Source organism: Morone saxatilis, unplaced genomic scaffold (genome assembly GCF_004916995.1).
Source record: "Morone saxatilis isolate NCDOM2014 unplaced genomic scaffold, NCSU_SB_2.0 Contig4, whole genome shotgun sequence".
Classification (NCBI taxonomy): Eukaryota; Metazoa; Chordata; class Actinopteri; family Moronidae; genus Morone; species Morone saxatilis.
Window position 1 is genome coordinate 14,826,806 of NW_023339984.1, and position 22,655 is coordinate 14,849,460.

The 22,655-nt window shown below is 38.8% G+C and overlaps 1 protein-coding gene across 1 annotated transcript; it reads left to right on the forward strand.

Annotated features, from left to right (window-relative positions):
* The first annotated feature begins 15,897 nt into the window (after window positions 1-15,897).
* On the forward strand, window positions 15,898-21,102 carry LOC118338495 (serine protease 27-like). Its single transcript, XM_035675807.1, has 5 exons — window positions 15,898-15,952; window positions 19,076-19,235; window positions 19,603-19,844; window positions 19,952-20,085; window positions 20,686-21,102. Exons 1-5 carry the CDS (start codon window positions 15,898-15,900, stop codon window positions 21,100-21,102), a joined length of 1,008 nt encoding a protein of 335 aa, XP_035531700.1.
* The last annotated feature ends 1,553 nt before the right edge of the window (window positions 21,103-22,655 follow it).

A 22,655-nucleotide genomic window follows, 5' to 3' on the forward strand; every position in this document is an offset into this window, starting at 1 on the left:
TCCTGGAGGAAAAACAGGCAGTTATAGGGGAAGAGACTTGTGGATATTGATTGGTGTTTATTAGGGATGAGCAAGTACAGTATTATCTGTATCTGTGGAACCAATAAATTATGTATTTGTATCTGTAATATGAGTGGACGGGGCATAGATCATTAGTGGGTGGTGCTTAAACCAGAAATGGAAGCCGAAGTTGTTCATTTGAGCCTCAAATTCAAACTCAAAGCCTCAGAAGTTGCTAAAAAATATTTCCAGAATTTAGCTATGGAGAAATGTTTTTGATCACAAGAGAATGATTAACATAAGTTTTCTTGGCAATAGCACTGAGTGTGTGTTAAGCTATGAGCTATCATCAGTTTCAGCTTCACCAAAATCAGTGAGTTAAGTTGTAAAGTTGTGCATCAGTGAGGGCTGGCCGATGTATGTAATAGAAGAAGACTCTCCTCTCTGGCGGCGTCGCAAACGAGAAAGTGTTTGATTGGATGCACAATTAGTCTACGCCCCCGAGTCCAGGATGACTCATCAACAACTTTTTAAAATATTTTCAGGAAAATGACGAATAAATTATTATTAATAACACTGGAAAAAAACTAAAAGATTACTTTTTTTTTGCTAAAGATGTATGTGATAAAGGTGAAAACGTGTGCAGACGTCTCCCACACTGTTTCTGTCCTCTTCCATTATTCCTCCGTGTCACTCAGCCGGCCAAGACAACACTTTTCAAAGCCACCGTGTCCCCGAGTCCATGATCCTCCTTTGATTGTTGACAGCGATCCATTGCATTCCCAATTCCCCGGCTGTCCCCTTTGCTCCGCTCTCCTCTAATTTACAATTCCGGTCCAGGTTTCATAAAATAAATTAGGCCGGCGGTTCCGATCCCTCACTTCCTTTGTTCCCAATTGGTCAAATGGAGCAGAAGTGGCAGACAGGTTGAGCCAAGGGGAAGGTTGAGGATAATTTATTTAAATGGGATGCAGGTGGAGCGACGGCACGCTAAAAACACGACTAAAAACACACTTGCGTACACACAACAGAAGCCACTTACACTCCAACCTGTTCCCATGATGATGCATTTTCAAGGTGAGGCATTTGTTTAAATTATTTGAGAGTGCGTCGTTGTTGTTCTCTTTCTCCTTCACTGACATTTGGAACAGGAGATGGGAGAGAAAGCGCCCTTGCACGCTCTCGGGCCGTTGACTGTAAACCAATTAGTTCTGCAAGAGTTGGTGACAGACCAAATACGATTGGCTGTTTATGCCTCAGTTGTAAATCAATTATTCAATCAGGTCACATTTTGTCATTGGCATTAAACGTTCCTTCTGGCTGGATCGTGGGCAGATTGTGATAAGGATGCAGGGATGAGTGAACACAGCGGTAGTGGATTGGTAGTTTCTGGTGAATGTCAGAGGAGAAAAACGTATATATTGATTATTGTTAGAATCAATATAATCCTTTTTTTAATTAATGTTTTTAATAATTCAAAAGTTGTTACATTTCTGCTGCAACTTTCAAACAAATATAATACTATATACTATAAAAATATAGACAAAGGCAGAAAAATTATATTTATATACATATATAAAACATATAGTATAGTAATACTAGTATACACTAATAATAGGTATATATATAATCTTTCTGCTTTTCTAGTTGGAAAAATTAAAATATAAACATGCACACAGTTCTTTGTGTTGTTTCTTATTTAAATGATAATCACCATTTGCATTATTTATTTTCATAAAGTGGTTGTTGTACCAATTAAGCACCAAAAAGAAAAAGCATTTAGTCTTTTGTGATAAAGAGCTGCAGAAATTTAATTAATACGTTGAATCCATAATTGGAATTACAAGAAAGCCTTTATTGAAGACGTTGAATCCATAATTGGAATTACAAGAAAGCCTTTATTGAAGACGTTATTGACTGTTTCTTGCTTAAAATCTGCTTAAAATCTGAGTGATTGGGGAAGAGTTATTCCACAATGTTAAAACAGCAAAGTCACTGTCAGGAGGAGTTTTATCTTTAACAGTAAAAGGGTCTCCTGACATAAATAAGATCTTTTATGTTATTTATGTTCACTGGCTGCAGTGCAATGCTCTCTGTTCCAGGTCCTTGTGGGATTCCTCTTTATTATTCCAATATTCTGATAAGCTTTATCGATCACTGAGTTTTCCCTCCACTTGAACACAGACAAAGGAGAGACTCAGTCATGTGTGTGTGTTCTGTAAACCTTGAAGGGGAAAGATATCGAATGAATCTACACAGCAAAATAATCAATTTCTAAACAGATCTAAACTGTGATGTGTTCAGGGACACACCTGGACCCCTTTGAGAGAGCTGGCCTTTCTCTTTGATGGAGGAACAACAAAAAACAGCCCCAAACTGATCAATTAACAACTTTGAACATTGTCAGAAAATCTGCTCGCACTGACGTAAACAGCTGGAGCGAGACAGGAGACAATCTCTGCATCATCTAATTTTAGTTTATTGGTTGAACTGCCCTTCAGGCTCCTTATCTTGAAGAACATGACAGCTAAAGAAAAATCAATATTTATCTGGCCATAAATAAGCAATCTGGAGAAATGACACTTTAATAGAACAAAACATGACTTATCTGCTAAAGTTATGGTTGTTGAGCAAGTACACGGACAATGACATGACAGGCACACCAGCAGTAGACAGTTAACACGTCATTTAATTATTCAAACGTGTAATTATATTGATATACTTCATATACTATCTTGTCATACAACCATAATTGGGGCCAGTAATGCTGAGAAAAAGAAAACAGCTTCACTAACAAACAGAAGTTGTGCATTTTATTATATTTTAGACACAAAAATGTTTAAAAAAGTGGAGTTTTAATGTTTTTTTTACTGCTATTATTAGTGGGATCCATTGTAATGTTTTTCTTGAGTTACCAGTTACTCATGGTGGTGGTTGATGGGAACTTGGATGTCCTGAAGGTCAGGGAGGTGATGGAGAAGCAGCGTCTTGCTCTATAGTAGGTCTGAAATACAGAATTGGATTAATATTTAAAGAACAGCAAGCAGACACTGATTAGCTTGAGGAACACAATCAGAAAGATCAATAGTCGACTGTGGGGATGTCGGACAGCATGAGAAAGTGGGAAAGACAAAGAAAATACAAAGGCAGAACACGAGGGGGCAAAATCAGCCTTATTGAACTTGAACCAACGCTGGTCAGCACAACAGCATTAACAAACTCTTGTGAATTTTCCCTCCATACATCATATTCATTCAACACCAATGGATCCACGCCATTGTGAGGTCACCTGTTGGTTTGTGTTGAACCGTTTTGAAGCCTCGAGTTTGGCGTTATAACAGAATATAAAGTAGTTAAATAAAAAGTATTTTTAGCATTTACTATCCAAAGTAAAAGTACTGTGAGTCTTTTACTTTTATATATGATGTTTTTGGATGAATATTACTGCTGTACTTTACTGTGTAGGTTTAAGATTTAGTTCATATTAAGTGAGGTTTTGAATGCAGGACTTTAACTTGCTGGCGCCCCCTGTGGACAAAAGCAGTAGTGTTTCCAAAACCTAGTTTAATTGATTTCAATGGAAATAACTAAAGTGAGTCTTATCTCTGATGGTCTTGTTTGTTTATGTAGGTAACACAGAGACATCGGTATTATTTCATAATGAGTTAAAATCTCAAACTAGTATTTGGGGAACATTCATGAAGCTTATGAGAAGCAGAGTTTCTGAAACCCTTTGAAAGCTAAAAGTTTTTATTTTTTTCTAAACTCCTGAAAATCAAACATTTTAGTAAATTCAAGGTTTTCACCAAGCAGTGTGTCTATGTACGTATGTCTCTATGGGGTGCTTCCTCCAGGAAACCCCACCTGAAGACCACATTGTGCTGGTGAAAGAATTAAATTAAATTAACTTAATTCCACGAGTGTTCTTTCATTACCGCCTCCGATTCCCCACTGAGGTTATTTATTACCCACAAAGGCAGACATACAAATGCACACACAAGCCTCAGAGAAATATTTGCATACACACACACACCCTCACACACACAGACTATCACACACTCTCCAAGTCCTCATGCCACTTACTTTACCCACCTGGCATTGCTGTGTAACAGATGGGTGACGTCTATGAATGCCAGAATAAAATATGACAGCCAATATCCCGCTGTGTGCACACGCTAACAAATCCGTTCACTTTGCTCTGCGCTCGTTCACTGTGACATCCACTCACTCACCGTGTATGTGATTTGCCAGCTGTCAATTTACTATTTCATGCTATTCCACTTTTGCAGAGGGATTCAAGTATTTTAGGAATGTGTGTGTGTGTGTGTGTGTGTGTGTAGAAACAGCCACGCACGTACAGGAGGGACACATTTGCAAAAGTCCTAATTCTGATTCCAGAAAGAAAAAGTAATTAAAAGTAATGGAACATGCATATTGCTGCAAAAAAAAAACACAAAGTGCTGAATGTAAAAAGCTGCTGATGCGATGAGGAAACACATAAAACTCCACTTGGGAGAGTAAAGACAAAGTTTCATCCACTAACTTCTGTCTGGGTACATTCAGCATTCAGTACTCACAGGTATTTATCGATCGGCAGCGACTGAAACATGACACCCAGGTGGTGCAACACTGGGAACACAGCGAGTTGCAGAGCTTCTCCTGATTCTTTGGCGTTGAGTTTGAAAGACGGACTGAAGTAACATTGTCTCTGGACTCCATGCTGCTTTCTACTGTTTACAAAAACCTGTTTCCTAAAGTGTTGTTGTAATATTCTCATGTAAAATTACAAATAAATAATAATAAATCAGGAAATAAATAAGGAAAAAAGTTAAAGATGGAAAAAAGTAACATTGTCTCTGGCCTCCATGCTGCTTTCTACTGTTACGTGTTTTCTGGCATATTCATGCTGTAAAATGTGACACATCAGGAAAAAAACAAACTTGTCTCCTGCAATAGAAAAGCAGTCAATCGCCTATTTTTAGGGGATTTACCTGCTTATATGCTGTAATTTTGATGTAAAAAGGGTTGAATTTGATTTCTTGCTGTATTTGCCTCTTGAGTACTTCAGGGAACACTCAGGTCCTTGAACTTCCTTAATCCCAAAGGAAATTCTTGTCCCAGTAGAATAACAAAAAGTAAGAAAAAATGTAGTAAAATAAGTAAAATAGAAAACTACAGTTGGCAATGATATTATTCCTCATTTTGAGTGAATCAACTTTGAGAACAGGTGAAATGTTGAGTTCCATAACATCTGAGCTTATGACCACATTATACCTCCACACATATGCCTGTGTGCAAGAGTGATGCAGGTTTACTATATTCTATATATTTTATCAGCATGGAGAAAAACAGCCTACAAACACAGAAACGAGCATTAAATCAAAAGCAGAGCACACCAGGCTACCTCCAAGGGATGCTCATCAATGGTTAAAGTTAACCATCACATATAGATGAGCACAACGATTTCTCAGTGCAATTAAGACATCAAATGGTCACATATCAAACCTACGCTACGCTTTATGATCTTGCACCACAAGTAACATAATAAATGAAAGCTGGCATCTTTATTAAAGTGAATTAGTGATCACTTTAGCCTAATTTGACGTACGATCCAGGATGATGAAAATACAGAAAGAAAGAAATACATCACAGAAGTGTATTGTCAATATTTTAGAGGCCGCCCCAAAGTTTCAGGAGTCCAGCTCTCCTGTAGTTCGCACCCTGTATTTGATTCAGTGTTGCTGTTAAATAAGAAAACATTTTAACCTTCTAATTGTAGTAAAGCATAAAGACAAAATCAATCACATCCCAGAAAAAGAAGAATCCACAGTTCTCCTCAGCAGCACTCAGAGGTAATTATAATTCATTCACTGTTTCCCACAGACACACTGTTTCTCTCTGCTTTCTCTATTGATTTCACTCAAACTATCTGATCAAACTTTCTCCTACGGTTCATTGCTTTGATGAAGAAGACCTTTGATATCAGCCAAGCCTTCAATTGCACAATTATTTCAAACCACACCGCCTTTGTGATTCACTTTTATTTTTGATGATGGCCATTTTATGTTCTTTCGTTTTCATTTAACCCGATTTTATTTAACGTCTTCGGACTAAAAACCTGCTCCACAGAAGAGAAGTTGTTTGCAGACAAGGTATGAGACAGGAGTTGATGGTTGATAGCGGGACAATAAATTTAGGATTCAGGAACATGTTTGTATAGTTTGCTAACTGAGTGTTTGCAAGCTAGCTCTATTTTCCCTCTAGAATACTTTTCTATTTAACTAAATGGTGTGCAATGGTAAAATAGAGCAAATGGAGAGACGCCCTGAAACTAAAGCAGCTAAATGAAATTCAGCCACCATTCATTTAATTTTTTAAGCCTTTACTTTGTGAAAAACACCTATTGAAACTTAAAAAATTCAATGAACAGGTTGGACCATCAACATATGTAAAGATGGACAACATGACAGCTCCCCAGTAGTGAGGCCAAAACATCTCCATCGCCCCCTGGTGGCTTGACTGCAGTATAGCTCAACAACAAAAAGCAAGATTTTATCACGCTGTTTGTTCAAGTGTTCATTTTTCTTATAAGTTTGGTTTTATTTTATTTGAAGCTATCAAAAGGTCCTAGCACTTCAGATTTTTGTCCACAAGTACCCTAACTTCTTATTGCGTACCACCCCCTCTGTTGAGCATGGGCGTACCCACCACTGAGGCCACCAGTGTCAGTATTTTTTCCAATAACAGTTGTGAAACAATTGCCTAAAAAGATTGCCCCCCAGACAGTTCAGTTTTTGGACCTCAGTATTTCTAAAACCTAAAGCCTAAAGCAATGCTGGTGAAGTACTCCTAAACACCTGTGTAAATGCATCTCTGTGTGCTAACCTAACACTAAGAAATCAGCACTGAAAATGTCTCATTAAAAATGATGAACGGCAAAAGAATTAGAGTTATGTTGTGTTTAAGGTCAAGGTTGTGCTGAATTAAGGTACTGGCACCCTTTTTTTGCTCCAATTCAGGCACTGATCAACTGTGCAGCAACGGTATCCGTAATATCTTGGCTTCTTTTTTGTGCAGTGGAGATGCAGCGTCCATCTTTAATATATCGACGAGTGGAACAAAACTGACAGCAGAGTCAGGGTAGATGTCAAGCAGGGTCTGTACACACTACAAAATATAATATGCCATTTGTGTAGAAACTTACAACGAACCCCTAAATGCAGTCACACAGGAGCACGCACGCACTCGTGAGCGCACACTGAAGCTGACAACAGTTGTGGGTTATTAAGAGATAAAGCAGATCAAGGGTCAGAAAACCACTGCTGGCTTTGACACGGATGCAACACACACAAACTCGCAGCTTGCAAACAGAGCTTTGCCCTCTCAGGTCGACTGAAGAGGTCAGGAGAGGACCCACCTGGCTGAGCCGAGTGCTCGTGATTTTTGAATCGGTTTTGCATAATGTCCGCTGGGGGAATACAGTCTTCATTTTGCTGCACGTGTGTGTGTGTGTGGGTGCTGCTGTGAATTTATGTAAGACTGAGTTTTCTCAAAATTTCAGTCCACTTTTTTGTGTGTGTGTGTGATTTGTTTGCATAATGTTGCATAATGCGGGACTAAGAGTGGGTCTGTCTCTCGGTGAAATTTCATTCCTCCTGGTGATTTTCTGACATGCAAGTGTGTGCGTGTGTGTGTGTGTGTTAGTGTGTGTGTTATTTAAAAAAGGGATTATAGGACCACCAGAGACACAACACCTGATTAATGCAGAGAGATGGATTGAAAAGTGGATTTGAGCCAATGGATTTCAACACACACACACCAATCAGCTCATAGCAACACACAGAAAATTGCTATTAACCACAAAAATAACACCCTTATGCAACGCTGACACACAAATAAACACAAAGAAGCTCCTGTGAAGACTGAAACCATAGAAAGAAAGTATAGTCTGTACTGACACTTGACAGACAAAAAGAGAAATAAATAAAAAAGGACAAACATCAAGGGAGGAAGTATAACACACAACAAACTACAACAGCAGTAAATCAGCGAGGCAATCAGTCTGCAGCAGTTCCAGGAAGACAGGAATATGTTTGCATTCATATATATATTTTCTGGATATACTGAAGCTGCAGCAGCTGGAAGAAGTTTCCAAAGACCGCTTGACGTCATCAAGTTTGTTCTGAATCCTCTCCCACAGAGCGATGCATGCATTGTCAACTCCTGTCAAATCAAAGGGAATGTCAAAAACACAAATAAACACAGAGCTTGCATGGCAACCTGAAGAGACGGCAGCTGAAGGGGGAAACTATAAAGGAATGACTGCGCTCCTGAAAGGCCAAAAACTGCTTGTACCAAACCAGAACTGAGAGTTAGCCTCTAAAAATACGCCATTGATCTTTATTTTTGCTTTATTGTGACATATCCACACTGGTGGAGCTTAAGTGATAGATAATGCCATTATGGTGACCAGGTTTATGTGGGACTGCACAGACTTTTTTATCCCACATATTGAGACAATATTCACGCATTTTGATTGGCTCAAGTTTTCAAAACGTTCAAATCACAGGGAAGGCTGCCGTCTGTTTGATGTCAATCAGACTGTGCACAAACTAGGCAGATTTAGACAGAATATGATGGGAAGTACCACAAAGAAAATAGAACACAGCTGCAACAAAAGATTGGGAAACTACTTATAACTGGACCCAGACGATTGCATAAGACCTTATCAACTGTGTCACTTGAAATTGAGAAAGTTGCATTCAAGTGCTTCATATGCTAACAGACTGACTTGTGGCCAAGCCTGCGTCGTCTCTTGTGTGCCATGAATCAACCAGAGGGCGAACCTTAAAGATGTTATGATGTAAGGGGCAGAGTAGAAATGTTTTATTTAAATATTAGACATTATATGAACATTTTAGACCTCACAGCAGAGAGGTAACATGTCCGCCCTAACCAACACTGACTCAAATGACATCACTTGAGGAAATGTATCTGATCTTGGATTCACTGTAGTGATCCAGATCAACAGTTAATTTAAAATTGAACTGTATTTTTCTGTCAATAAATAATTACAAAGACAAAGACAATTATTTAAAGAGTTTTGTAGAAAAAACAAAGTAACACAACATAAAAAGATAAAATCTTACAGACTGAAAAAGTGTAGCTCCGGCTTATTACGCCTCCACCTCATACATTACATAACTTATTTGGCTTCAAGTAATCAAAAGGTTATTATATCTTTACCATACTGATGCCAATAATGTTATTTATTATCATACATCCCACAAACCAGAAAGCCAAAAAAAATAACGTTTTAAGCTTTTCGGTTAATTTCCCAGAAACTTAAATGTAAAATGTGTGAACATTATATTCACACTTTCAGGCTTTGAGGAAAGGAGAGAGAGAGAGACGAAAGAGAGCGGGGTATACAAGCAGAGAGAGGCAAAGATAATGGGAGAGAGAGAGATACACACACAAACGTCCGCATACGTGTGTCACTGAATCCGCTGCGTGGGTAATTTGTTCAGCTTTCTTTGTGTAGCAACAAGCAAGGCAGAACACTCAAAAAAAAATATACTCCGAACATTCATTCAATTAGCCTGGAAAAGAATAAAGTCTATGCACTCTGTGTATGTGTGTGTGTGTGTGTGTGTGTGTGTGTGTGTGTCTTTGTGAGGCGGCCTTCCAAATGCCTCCTTGCTGCTAAATCCAAATTTGAACACAACAACTTTCACTGGGAGTCACGGAGCTGTAGAGAAAGAAAGGAACAGTCATAATTGGTAGTGATCGCTCCGGCTTTTCCTATCACATCACAGCTCGCTCACAGGAATGCAATTATGTTCTTGAGAACAGAGAGAGAGAGTTTCAGAGAGAGAGAAAGAAGTGTCTAAAGAAGTAAAACTAATATTTGATCTTTTTTTTTTTGCCTCTGCGTGCTCTGAAGTTAAAACCGAGCACCTCTTTGTAAGAGGCCATCGAAGTGCACACACACTTGCACGCATGCGTTCTCGTACAGGTCTGCGAGGCATGCTGCGTGCGTACGTGAGTCACGCTGGCTTTGGGAACACACACATAGAAACAAAATAAACAGATAAATACAACTGTGCAGCCCTCTGGTCACACACACATTTGTCATATCCTTTCTCCCATTAAAATACACACATTTCATCAACTCACTTTCAGTACATGCACACTCACGCTGACTCACACCTTCGCAGTCTTACCCCACCAACTCTTCCACACACTGGCTCCTATTATTCCACTGTTTATGTAAATGTCTTCCTCAGAAGGCTGAGCCTGTACAGGCAGACATGAAAGCAAAGGTTTTTACCGTTTGTATTTCTAATCAGCATGAAATAGCTTGTTAGCTGCAAATCTGATTGCATTTCGCCTCAAAAGGCCAAAACAAATCGATCCAGAAATATCTTCTGCCGGCTTTTCAGCTGCTTTCTATTCTCGGCGTTGCAAAATACCTAAAGCTTTTGGCGAGCGGATGTAAATATGGGGGGGGGACAAAAGCGGCAACATGCGACTTATCACATGTAAAAAGCCTTTTGTAGCAGACACACAGACTGCACTGAATTACATTGGTCTCATGCAAATCAAGAACAAAATGTCCCTTAAATAGACTTTGATTACAAGATTTTGCGTTATTCATCCTCATTTGGAGGTTGTAATTGTTATTGATGTAGCAAATTGTGAAATTTATGAGCTAGGGACAACAAAACAACTTTAATGCTTCTTTTCAAGTGAAACTACTGGAGGGATAAATACATATGAATAAAGATTCTGTTACTGCGTTGAATATTTCTAACCTAGAAACAGAAACATATTTTTACTGTTTAGCTGAAATATGAGATGTGTGATCATGCGAGCCGCCATTGTTTCCTGCAGTAGATGAGTTGAAACTGTGCAAACACATACACACCCTCTTTCCCTCTTTCTCTCTCATTCACTCATTCACACACTCAGAGTCAACACTGCACAAGTATTAGCCTCAGTGGGGCGGTCGTTTGCACATGTAAAGGAGTTGTCAATATATTGACCAGACAAGCTGAGATAAATGTCCATTACAATAACAAGCAGTAAAAGCACTGGAACTGAAAGCGGACATGATGTGTCACAAGTAAAACATGTTTTTGTTTGAAGGGGAAAGAAACTGCAGTTTTGCATAATTTCCACGTTCTTCCCAGCGTCTTTCATTAAAAAGTCTTCTTTTTCTTTTTAAAAACAAGTAGACCTGAGAATATTCAGTGTCTGGGTTACTGAGAGCTCACTTCAGCAGCGACAAGAGACAATGTGACCATGTGTCATTCATTTCATTCGGCACTGAGAGACATCAAAGAACTCAGAACTGGCAACTTGACAACAGGGGAGAACTGGTTCATCTGTCGGGGCTGTTGAGGGAGAAACGACAAAGAAAACATCCTGTGTGCAGCTTGCAACGTTTTAAACTCGTCACAGCAAGAAAAGAAAAGGTGAAACAGATTTCATGAACAATGGTTCCACGAAAGGTCCCAGTAAAGCGCGATGTTTGCGTCTGAGCTCTCTACCTGGTCAGTTTTTATAACCTAGAACTAAAGATCACTGCAAATATCATCTATAATTTCCTTCTAGCAAAGAGAGCATTTGCATTTGAAAGAAAATAGTCAATCAGGATGATGCTGTTCTGAGTGAAAGCAAGAAATTGGCGGTGGCTGTGAATTCATCAGCTCCGGAGGCTGATGTCTGTCGAAGCCGCAGACTATTCAGGAACTAGGAAATGTGTACGTGTTAAAAACTTGGCTGCATGCTCGGCCGTGATGACAGCAGTGTGGTGGATGCTTTGCCAAAAGGTTTTAGGGAATCGTGTTAGAATTGCAGAAAAGAATTACAAAGCTTGACGTGATGAGAACCAAAATGGGCATTACAAATCAGTGGAAATGCATTAACTTGGAATAATTTTGCAGAGGAAACCGTGATACTCACATTTATTATTCATTAGAGATGACAGCAGTTTCAGTTGTACCTTTGTCCTTGCTGTAATTAGTTATTAGTTATGTCTTTAGTGCTTCTAAAATGATCAATAAACTGAACAAATGTAAAATTTTGACCCGACAATCCATCCTGAGGGGAACATGAATGTTTGGACCATATTTCATCATGGCAATCCATCCAAATGTTGTTGAGATGTTTCACTCACAACCACAAATGTCAACCTTATTGTGGCACAAGAGGAAAGTTGGAGGATCTCCAAAGTCATTAGGATTCATTGTCTATAGGAACCACCGAGGGAAATCTGGACGAAATGCATTTGGCAACCCACAGTGAGTCGGACATTCAACAACAACTGTGTTAAAGGACAGCAGAACTATTTGAGCATTATAAAGCTGGCAGGAAGATTTGTCTGAAGTGACTGAAACGTAGTGGACTAGCCCCAGAAAGTGCCAGGATTTGAAGCCAAAGCATGTAATTAAAACAAAAGACTATTTCCCACAGACCTACATTGTGATAGAAGTGGCTATAAAATGGTGGGTACATGTTTTTGAGCGTCACAACCCCCTGAACAATGGTTTATTTCATTATCGGGATTTGACCGATTCAGTCCGAAAACATTTGTAAAGTCTACAAGAGCCACGATGAAATCATTTTATGTTACCTGAAGTCTCTGGGACACATTGGTGCATGTATATCTGGTATTATGCGTTCAACTGGCTGGCCTAATTTCTTTCCAACACTGTGTCCAGGTCTCCTTTATACACGCCTTGCGAGTAATTTAGTAAAACAAAAAGATGAATCAACAGAATAGAAGCTTTAACCAGACTATGGTTTCCGCCTCCAGTGAATTAATTTATCCTCAGTTGGATCCATATTTAGAGGTAGCTAAAAACAAAATGCTTAAGAAGTTTGAAATATGACAGACTGAATTACACACCACCGCCCGCTTAACTTTAAAGAGGAGACCGGCATCATTCATTGTTCACCTCCAATCAATATTCCCCCTCTGTCCCTGTCCGTCTGATTGAGAGGGATGAGAAGGTTTCGTGTGATTGCGTCAGTTAATCAGTATCATTACAACCAGCCTGACTGGTGCATATCAACCTCTCCTCCACTATCACAGCCTCTACTTGTCAGTCTATCATTTGCTTAAATTTACATACCTCTACTTTCCCTCTTACCATACCTGTCTTGGTCCACCTTGGGCACTCTTTTCTTTACTGACACTGACCTTACACTTCGCCCTCAAGTGTAAGAAGACATCAAAATCAAACCTTTTTAATGTCATCTTGAGTCTTTAATATTGACTTAAAGGTCCAGTGTGTAACATCGAGGGATCTGTTGGTAGAAATTCAATTTAATATTCATAATTATGTTTTCATGAGTTTATAATCAGGTCAAAATAAGAATTGTTGTGTTTTTCTTACCTTAAAATATATCTACAGACGCACTGGGTCACCTTTCATTGGAGGCCCCAATGCAGGATCAGACGTAATATGATATAATGTCAGTGGCGAATTAAAGAAGTGAACGCATGCGACTTTAAAATGACCAGTAACAGCAAGATGCACTGCACTCTTGACACCTAAATTAAATGAAAATAGCGACCTCAGCTCATCTTCGGATGAAGAATTGTCTTGGATGATTTGCACTAAGAAACTCTGTAGAACAATAAACTACCAGCAACAGCCTGGTGCTTTCTTTAATAATAAGAGGATCAGCCTCACTCAAATAAGACAGATTAAACACATATTACCTGCTGCTTTTAGGATTGGATAAGAGACTCTGGTAAGAATTAGACATTAGTCTTTACTGCTGCACCTTTGGATGTGTTTTCTCGTTGAAAAGTTCATAATAATTTAAAAGAAGAACTTGAACTTGGGTGTGTGCCATGCATAAAGAGAAGTTGACCTTTGTCGTGGCGCAGAGTTGCACGTCTGTATAAAGATCCAAAAAAATAGCAGGGCATGGGCGGATCTGTACATCAGCAGAACACCGAAACAGCATAATTATTTTCCTGCTTTAGCAATGTTGCCAAACGCTGGGTGTCCTCCTTGTGTATTGATCTGATATCATTACAGCAGGCTGCTGTGTGGCGTGAGGAGCCAAAGAGCTGCTGCTGTTGTCTGAAGCATGAATCCAAGTGACAGCAACTAGAATACAAATGTACCTGGTCAGATAAACACTTACATGTGGCAGATGAAGATAAAAGTGGCTAATACATGCTCAAAAACTACCTGTATAGTCCTCACATACATAGGCTATATATATATATATATATACATACATCATTTCTTACATATCCCTGTGAAATCATTTCTGTTATTATTTATTTCTACATTATGCCACTACCTCCTTTTGTAACCTGTGCAATATTATAATTTAACTTTGAAATCACACATCTGTATAAACATGCTGTATATAGTTTGTACATACAACCCAAATTTTATTTATTTTTTCTTGATATCTTGTATTTTTTCTATTTTATTTTGTTAATTAATGTGTTTTTGCTGTCTGCTGTGTTAAACATCTGGAGCTGCTGTAACAAGTGAGGGATTAATAAAGTCTTATGTTAAAAAGCATCATATTTTTCATGCTTTTTGTACTTATATACATATAAAAATGTGTTACTTGCATTTGTGTCATGCACAATATTTGAGAAATGTTTAGTATCTGTGGAAGATAATGCATGGACCACCATAATAAAATCCTGTTTTATTATATCATATGATCAACAAGAGCTTGGGCTTTGATATATTGTATCAGACACTGGACATCATGTGAAATCCTTTCATAAAAATATGAATGAACATTAGTTTTACCTGTTGAGAACTCCTCTCCTTCTTCAGGGCACTCACAGCATGAGGAATATGCTGCCAACAACTGCTGCTTTTTCACACTAAATAAAATATTGATTTTACTGTGTCAGATTGCATGATTGAGTGCCAGGCACTAGTCCTAAAGCTTTGAATGGGTGTATTTGAAATGTGTTTAGAGGATGTGTGGGTGTGTTTGCCTCTCTCTCTCTCTCTCTGTCTCTAAGGTACAGCGGGCAGAAAGATGAGAAGCTTGGCCAACACGTCCTTGTGCAATCCAGTAAACAGGTGACATAATGCACCTGCTCACATGGCTGGAGGGTGACACGTAACACGCAGGTATTGAGGAAAAAAACATTCAAAAGCCATGTCTTGTTCTAGTGTGATTGGTTTTGAAAACTTTCTTGTGACTTTAGGGAAACTCTGAGTGACTTTATGGTTGAGTAGGCTGGCTTTTCTTTCACAATTATAAAATATTGAGGTATTTTCACTTATTCTGGCTGATTATACTTATGCTTGCATCCTAGAAGGGGTCATTCTCTCCAATGGTCTAGAGTCAAAACAAGGTCCAGGTGTAAAAACTGGATTAAGTTTAAACAGTGAAGCATTAAACATCTTGTATTATTAGTTACCACTAATATAAGTGACTAAATGTCATTCCAGTAAACAAATATTTGTATATTTGTACCAAAATCTGCATACAAAATAAGTGTTTTTTCCCGATAAAAGATTTTAAGGAGTGGCTTTGTGATTTGTCTGAGCATTATAAGGTCACTGTGCTAGATAAACTTGTAAGATATGAGGCCTGAGGGACTGAAATCTCAGAGAAAACAGCCATATACAATGTCTGATTCAGTACTTTTAAAGCAGCAAAGAGAAAATACAGCATTATGTCCCAACACAGATCAACACAAGACAAACATGTTTGACTTGATGCTCATCCGGAGCTTCCTAAACCTTGAGTTATGGTATGTGGAGAGGTCGGTCAAAGGCAGAACTAATTATGATGGTTTAATGGAAGGAATTTCACTCTGGGTGGAGCTGAGTACTGAGGAATAAGGTGTTTAAAGTTGAGGACGAAGTGAACAAGGCGCAGGTTAAAATGGCTCTCTACCAGTTTCTGTGTTTTACTGTGGTGATCATTCTTTCATCCAAAGGTAAGAAATATATGTTTCTTATTACTTGGCTCATATCGAAGGTGGAGGAAGCACAAGACTGTTGTTCTGTTTTACCTAAGTTGACGTGAGGGTTGAAAACTGCTCAGAAGCACAAAAGCAGCTCTTTAAAGTCGCCTATAACGCACATCTGGTCTTCTGTGAAAGGGTTCCTGTGTGGCCTTCCGTCTGTAACCTCTCGGATATGAATACATTTCTGCTCACTCTGCAGATCAGCGACGTTCTTCGAAGTGAACATATTTTCCGTATCAAAAAAGCTTTTTCACAGCTTACAGCAAAAGGCCAAAAAAAAAAGGGTCAAAGCAATTCTCCCGACTGGGTCAAAATAGCAGAAATTGTAGGGTTCTCTTTATTTTTTTACTTTTTTAAATCACAGAGCAATTATTTTATCTTCTAGAAAAATTATAATGCAATCAAAAAACCTCAAGTGCGTGTAAAAGCTAATCAATTAATGTCACTAAAGAGTGCCTGTAATCAGTTGCTTCTTGTAAAATACCCTTTTTTTTTACCAATAATATAAATTCCTGTCTTCTCTACTTTAAACAAAAAATAATTAAAGACAATAATTAACAAGGACAGGAATGATAGTAGTACATTAAGCAAAGATCTTTTGAACTAGTTCATGTTGGAGTGAAAGCATATTTGCACTTGCATTTGCAAAAGGTTGCTCAGTTCTACCAAAATAAAATCAGTTGAGGTAGTTTGTGTCAGCGTTGGACTATGAGGATGTGATTTATACGCACACACACTTCCTCAACTCTTAAACTTATAGATTCACCTATTACCGCTGATGTCTGCGGTACACATTGTATTTTATATGATAGGGGTTGATTGGGTGATCTTCTCTCAAGAAGAGATATAACAGAATTGCTTCGTCACTCAGATCAGACCTGCTCTGCTCACTGACTCTTGCTTCCACTAATTAGGTCTGAACGTGGAAAGACTGCTTTTAATTTTAGTGCATGTGACTTGTAATTGTTTACAATTGAATTATCTTAATTTATTAAATTATCTTCCCTAATTGGAAACTTTTAATGGCTTTTTATTGGTTTATTGTGGTATAGTCTTTTGTTACTGTATCTTTATCTTTGTTGTTTTTTTGATTTACTTAATGTCATTGTAAATGAGGATCACCCTTCATTGATCTCTGGAGTACAAATATTTACTTACTTATCTTATTTGGATGCCCATTAGCCACTAGGCTACCAAGGTAACAACTACTCTTCCAGGGGTCAAAATAAATGTTGAGTGTCCTTTTGTGTAATTGTCCTATGTGTTCATGAAAGTGTTGAATTATTTTGTTTATTTGCTGAGAACAATGAGAAGTGAGGTATTTTATGAGGCATACAAAGGTGAAGATGTAACATTGAAAGTGAAACAGAAGTGGATCTGAGTGGGGTTTGATGCAGATTTGGGACGTAAAGTTTGAAATTAACTAGTAGGACAATTACAAACACTGACGGTTTTGAGGAAATTCAGCCTTTTAGGTTTGGTTCTGTGTGTGCTATCAAATGTTTGTTATCACCTGAAGATGTTCTGTGCTCTACATTTCAGGTTGTCATTCACAGCAGCAAAGTAAGAATCCAACTCTTCGATAGATAGATAGATAGATAGATATTTCAGCAACAAGGAAGAACTCCTGTCTGTCATCTGTCACCGCAGACCTCAGCACATACAGTACAATGCAATAACAAATCTGCCTTTAGGCGAAAAAATGTGATGTTGAATTCACTTCTAACAACCAGCTGAGATCACAAAACTGAAACTGTTGTATGGTAAAGAATTCCTATTTTCTAGTAATATAAAAATCCCATACATGCTGTTACGACCCGGCTCGGTAGGGGAAAGGGAAGCAACATAAACCAACAGAATGTTTTGGGTTAATGTGGGAAAGAGGTGTTTTTTATTAACAGGAAGTTAACAAAGAACTTAATCAGAAACCAAAAGTGGGTGGCTGCGTAAACAAAATTGAAAAAACAGAAAACAAATCTTCTAAATCGAAATTTTATGACTAAAAACTTATAAAACAAACACATGAAAACAAAAACCCTCCGTCTTTTGAACACAAAAACACAAGAGCAACAAGCCAACCACCTAAAAACCCTAGTGAACAAACATAGAAGGAAGGGACTCAGGGTTTTTTGCCAAACAGAAAATCCAGTAACAAGATAAACCTGGCCCACGTTTCCCCTAAGGAAGTGAACACAGAACCACCCACCACGTCAATTACTATTACGCAAGCATGCTACACAAACAATTTTCGACTCACGGAACAATTAGTCTTTTATCCAAACCAACGTGGCCAAGAGGCCTCAAACTAGGTCAAGAAATCGAGAACTTGGCCTGAGGAAGGCCAGGCCTGCAGCCATTTTAAGAGCCTGTCCTGCTGCAGCTTCTGTGGAGGGAAATGAAAGGTGCCCGCTCCAGATCGGCAAAACCCAAGGCCAGGAAAAAGTAGGCGGGTCTGCAGTTGGACCAACAACTTCCAGCGAGGACCCACACCTGAATTACAAATAGAAAACTACAAAAGGTTGTCCAGTTACACACAAACAAGGCGGTAACACATGCATATTTTTATATTTATAGTAAAATGTAAAATTCAAGGTGTGCTCAGCTTCAAAATTGGCTTCAAAGACTGTCTGACTGGAAAAACTGAGAAAAGTTTGTTCACATGTTTGATAACTGGAGGGCACATCTTCCTGACAAGCAAACTCTCTAAAGGAGGAAGTAGCGTGACGTTCTTGTGCTGCGTTCCTGTCATATGGGAGTTAACTTAATGACCAGTTTCCACCTTGTAGACACCGTTTACATCAACATCCAAGTCGTACAGTCCAACTGGGAAACTGGGCATCGTCTGAAACCTCCAATATGTCGAACATAAAACCAACATCAAACTTGCTATTTTGTCAATGGACAGTATTTCTAAGCCCAAAACACAACCAACTCTGAAGTGAACAGTAAACAATCACGATGACCTTTTCTCTAATCTTAAGCAAGTCGTTTTCATATCTTAACTACAATTTTAAAAGGCAGACGTGACATATTTGGTAATTTTATGTATTTTCTTGCATATTCTCCATGTTTAATCCTCTTTTCTTCTGCTAGAATGTGGCCTTGCTTTGAGTAACACCAGAATTGTGGGAGGTCAAGATGCACCTCCAGGAAGTTGGCCCTGGCAAGTCAGTTTAAACACTGATGACAGTCAATGCGGAGGCTCCCTAATTACCGACCAGTGGGTGCTGACAGCTGCTCACTGCATAATAGAGTAAGTACTTTCACCTTTTTTTTTTAAAGGAAGGATTTCACCTCCTCCCCTCCTCAATGATCAAAAATATGTCATTTGTGTTTACTCACTTTGAACCCACTTATTACAGCAGGTTTTGCTGTGATTTAATTGCAATAAACTGAAAAAAATGATGCAGAAATAACTAAATAAAAAGTCTAAGTTCATACTTTGTCAGCTCTGTCCGCAAGACAACAAGCTAACAACTTTTAAAATGCTTGTTTTCTTGTCTGATTATTCAGATAAAGATATTAGTACCAGGTGGGGGTCAAACACTCACTCATTTGTAAATCAATTTATTCTCTGGACGTTGAAAATTTAACTATTTCACTTATTTCTCTTTAAAAAGTGACAACATAGAGGTTCATCTGGGACGCCAAAGCCAGTCAGGTCCAAACCCCGATGAAGTGTCTCAGGAAGTCGTTCAGACCATGTGCCATCCTGCATACGATTTACTGAGCAAAGACAACGACATTTGTCTTCTGAAGCTGTCGGCCCCTGTGAACTTAACCAACAACATATATCCAATCTGCTTGGCCTCAGCAAACAGCACCTTCCACACCGGGGTCAACAGCTGGGTCACTGGTTGGGGTCAAACTGGTAACTGTAAGCTCAAAGATGATCAAAGCGAGAGTTTGTAGTTGCAGTACCTTGATGAAATATAAGAGATTAATACAGATTGAAATATCTCCAATTAGGTTCCTTGTCTGACATCGTTCAGGAGGTGAATGTACCCATAGTGGGAAACAATGAGTGCGAATGCGCCTATTACGATATCACAGAGAACATGATCTGCGCCGGGCTCAGAGCTGGAGGGAAGGATGCTTGTCAGGTGACCCTCCACTTTTTGTGTGTTTGTTATGTAATGCCTTGTTGACTCCCGGGGGAGAGTGTCCTGGGGGTGTGTACTTATATGTCTTGCAGTTCTAGTTACATGGCAGATTTTATGTCAAGAGGGCTGGTTGCCGAAAATAAGACAAAATAAAAAATGTACTTCACATCCCATAAATGTGCCTGCAGATGATGCACAAAATGTTTACTAGCTTGTCTTTGTCTCCCAGAAACCATTGTCAATTTTGGCATCATTAGTTTTAGTCACAGTTGAGTTATTCATAGTTTCATCTAGTTATCTTAATATTAACTTACCTTAGTTCCCAGTTCTTTTGCTGCTAGTTCTTTGTTTAAAAAACTGTTAAAATTAGCTCAAATGTCTGGAAGTGATTGATGCAACAGATCAACTGAGCTAAATCAACTTCTGAAGAATATATATTTCTGGGATTCTGTTTTACAAATCTACATACAGATGCATGAAGGTTGTTAAATAAGACAATAATTGGTTCATGTGATCATTTGTGCTTCAGCAGGGTGGATGCTTCCTCTAAAAGATATATCTTGTTCTATCCCAACAACTATCACCTGTTTCTGTCCACAGGGAGACTCAGGAGGGCCACTGGTGACCAAGAACGGTCTGATCTGGGTCCAGAGTGGAATTGTGAGTTTTGGTGACGGCTGTGCCAAACCCATGACTCCTGGAGTTTACACCCGTGTGTCCCAGTACCAGGACTGGATCAGCAACATCACTGGCAGCAGCAAACCCGGCTTTGTTACCTTCACCTCCTCAGGAGTCGATAGCGACTTAAACTTTACCTGTCCAACATCCCCACCCAGAACCACCACAAGTACCAGCACCCAATCCCCTCCGTCGACAACTCCCATCGTCACTGTCACTGACAAGGATGACAGTATCTTCGGCAGTGGTGAAAGCATGATCCACTTCTCCTACTTCACTCACTTCGTCTCACTCTGCGTTCTCGTTCTTTCGCTCTATGTGCTGGTCGGTGACGCGTAACTGTTGTCTCTGCCGAAGAGTGTCGTTCCCTGTGTTTTCTTTTAATGTAGAAAACAAAGTAAAAATAAAGAATTTGAAAAAACTGGGATTGTCAACGACAAAACAAATCCTTTTGATTAATTATATTAGGGGTGTTGAGTTACTCTTTAAATATTAAATGTTGAATAAAACTTACATTTTACCAAAAGGTGTGCAGCACTACACAGAAAATGTGGCACGATCTCTATGATAGTTGGAAAATTCCCTCATAAACTGGCTGCCTATATTTGGAGCTCTGGTTTGTTTTCCCACTCTATTATTTCCTCTGGAGTTCCTCAGAGGATTGTACGTGGTCTCAAACACACACACACATACCTGTTAACCTGGCAGAGAAGTGCAACTCATCTCCCCTGGCCAGCGGGATCAATCAGGTGAAAAATTACATGCACTGATTCCAAGTGTGTTAGAGCAATCATTAGGTGTATGCGTATGTATCGTCCCCCGCTCTCATTGTGTGTGTAGACATGTGGCTTTGTGTATTTGTAGATCAGATTGCACTTAAAGGTTCACAAACGTCCTCTGAAATTAAGCTTAATTGGGCCAAATGTACCATTATTTTTCATTTCCTTTCACTGTTTAATCTTAATTTTCATAATATCCACACATGAACCACTGTCCCCAACAGGCCACTGTACATAATTTGTGACAAACCCACACTCCAATATGTTCTGGGTGGCTGATCGGAAAACTAACTAGCAAGCAGCCTGAAGCAACAGAAACAGTCTCATTGTTATTCTGCGGCTGTGATGGTGTATTATTATTTTAGTCTCAGTGGTGTAAATTGTGTTTGTGGACTTTTCTCACACTATAGCTCACTGAGAACAACACAAAGATGACAAAAAGCAAATCTGACTGAGGGTAGAGAAATACCCTCCTGAAAATAAAGTAGATTTCTTGCTCTGATGTACTCCCTTTTGCTTCTTTCTTCATGAGCAATATTACTCATTTTCATGACACTGAAACTTTTTTACCAGTATCCTTTTCTATCAGTCCAGAGGCTTTGAAGTGAAACATTACAATTGTGTCCCTGTTGTCCATTTTCATTACATTTGAGTGCTCCTTTTTAAATGCTTTCTTACATAATGTGCCTCTTTTGAAAATTAAAGAGAAAAACGAAGCTCAAAGAAGAGAAAATTGGACAAAAAAAGAATATGTACCTGCAATATATCTTAAACAAAGCTTGTTGAACATTTTCTTTTCATCACATTAGTGCAAAGAGCAGAGCCAGAAGAAGAAAAGAAGAAAAACAATGACCCTGTAAGAAAGTCAGGCACAAAAAGCCAATTAAGAGAAAGAACACTGTGCCTCTTAAGTGGCATTTATCAAGAATAACCCAGTGAAATGGGTTTATTACTGACATTACTTGACATAATGCATCTGACAAAAACATTGGATATAATTTGATCAAACAAGAGAAGGATGGATAATGGAGAACTGTTGAAGTGTGGTACCTCTTAAGTTCATCTTTTTTTATGAAAAATTAGCATAAATGTCTGAACATAATAACATACTGT

Coding starts and splice junctions, on each gene's coding strand:
- LOC118338495 (XM_035675807.1), top strand. CDS start 15,898: ATGGCTCTCTACCAGTTTCTGTGTTTTACTGTGGTGATCATTCTTTCA. Junction 15,953..19,075: donor GATCATTCTTTCATCCAAAG/GTAAGAAATATA, acceptor TTCTTCTGCTAG/AATGTGGCCTTGCTTTGAGT. Junction 20,086..20,685: donor GAGGGAAGGATGCTTGTCAG/GTGACCCTCCAC, acceptor TTCTGTCCACAG/GGAGACTCAGGAGGGCCACT.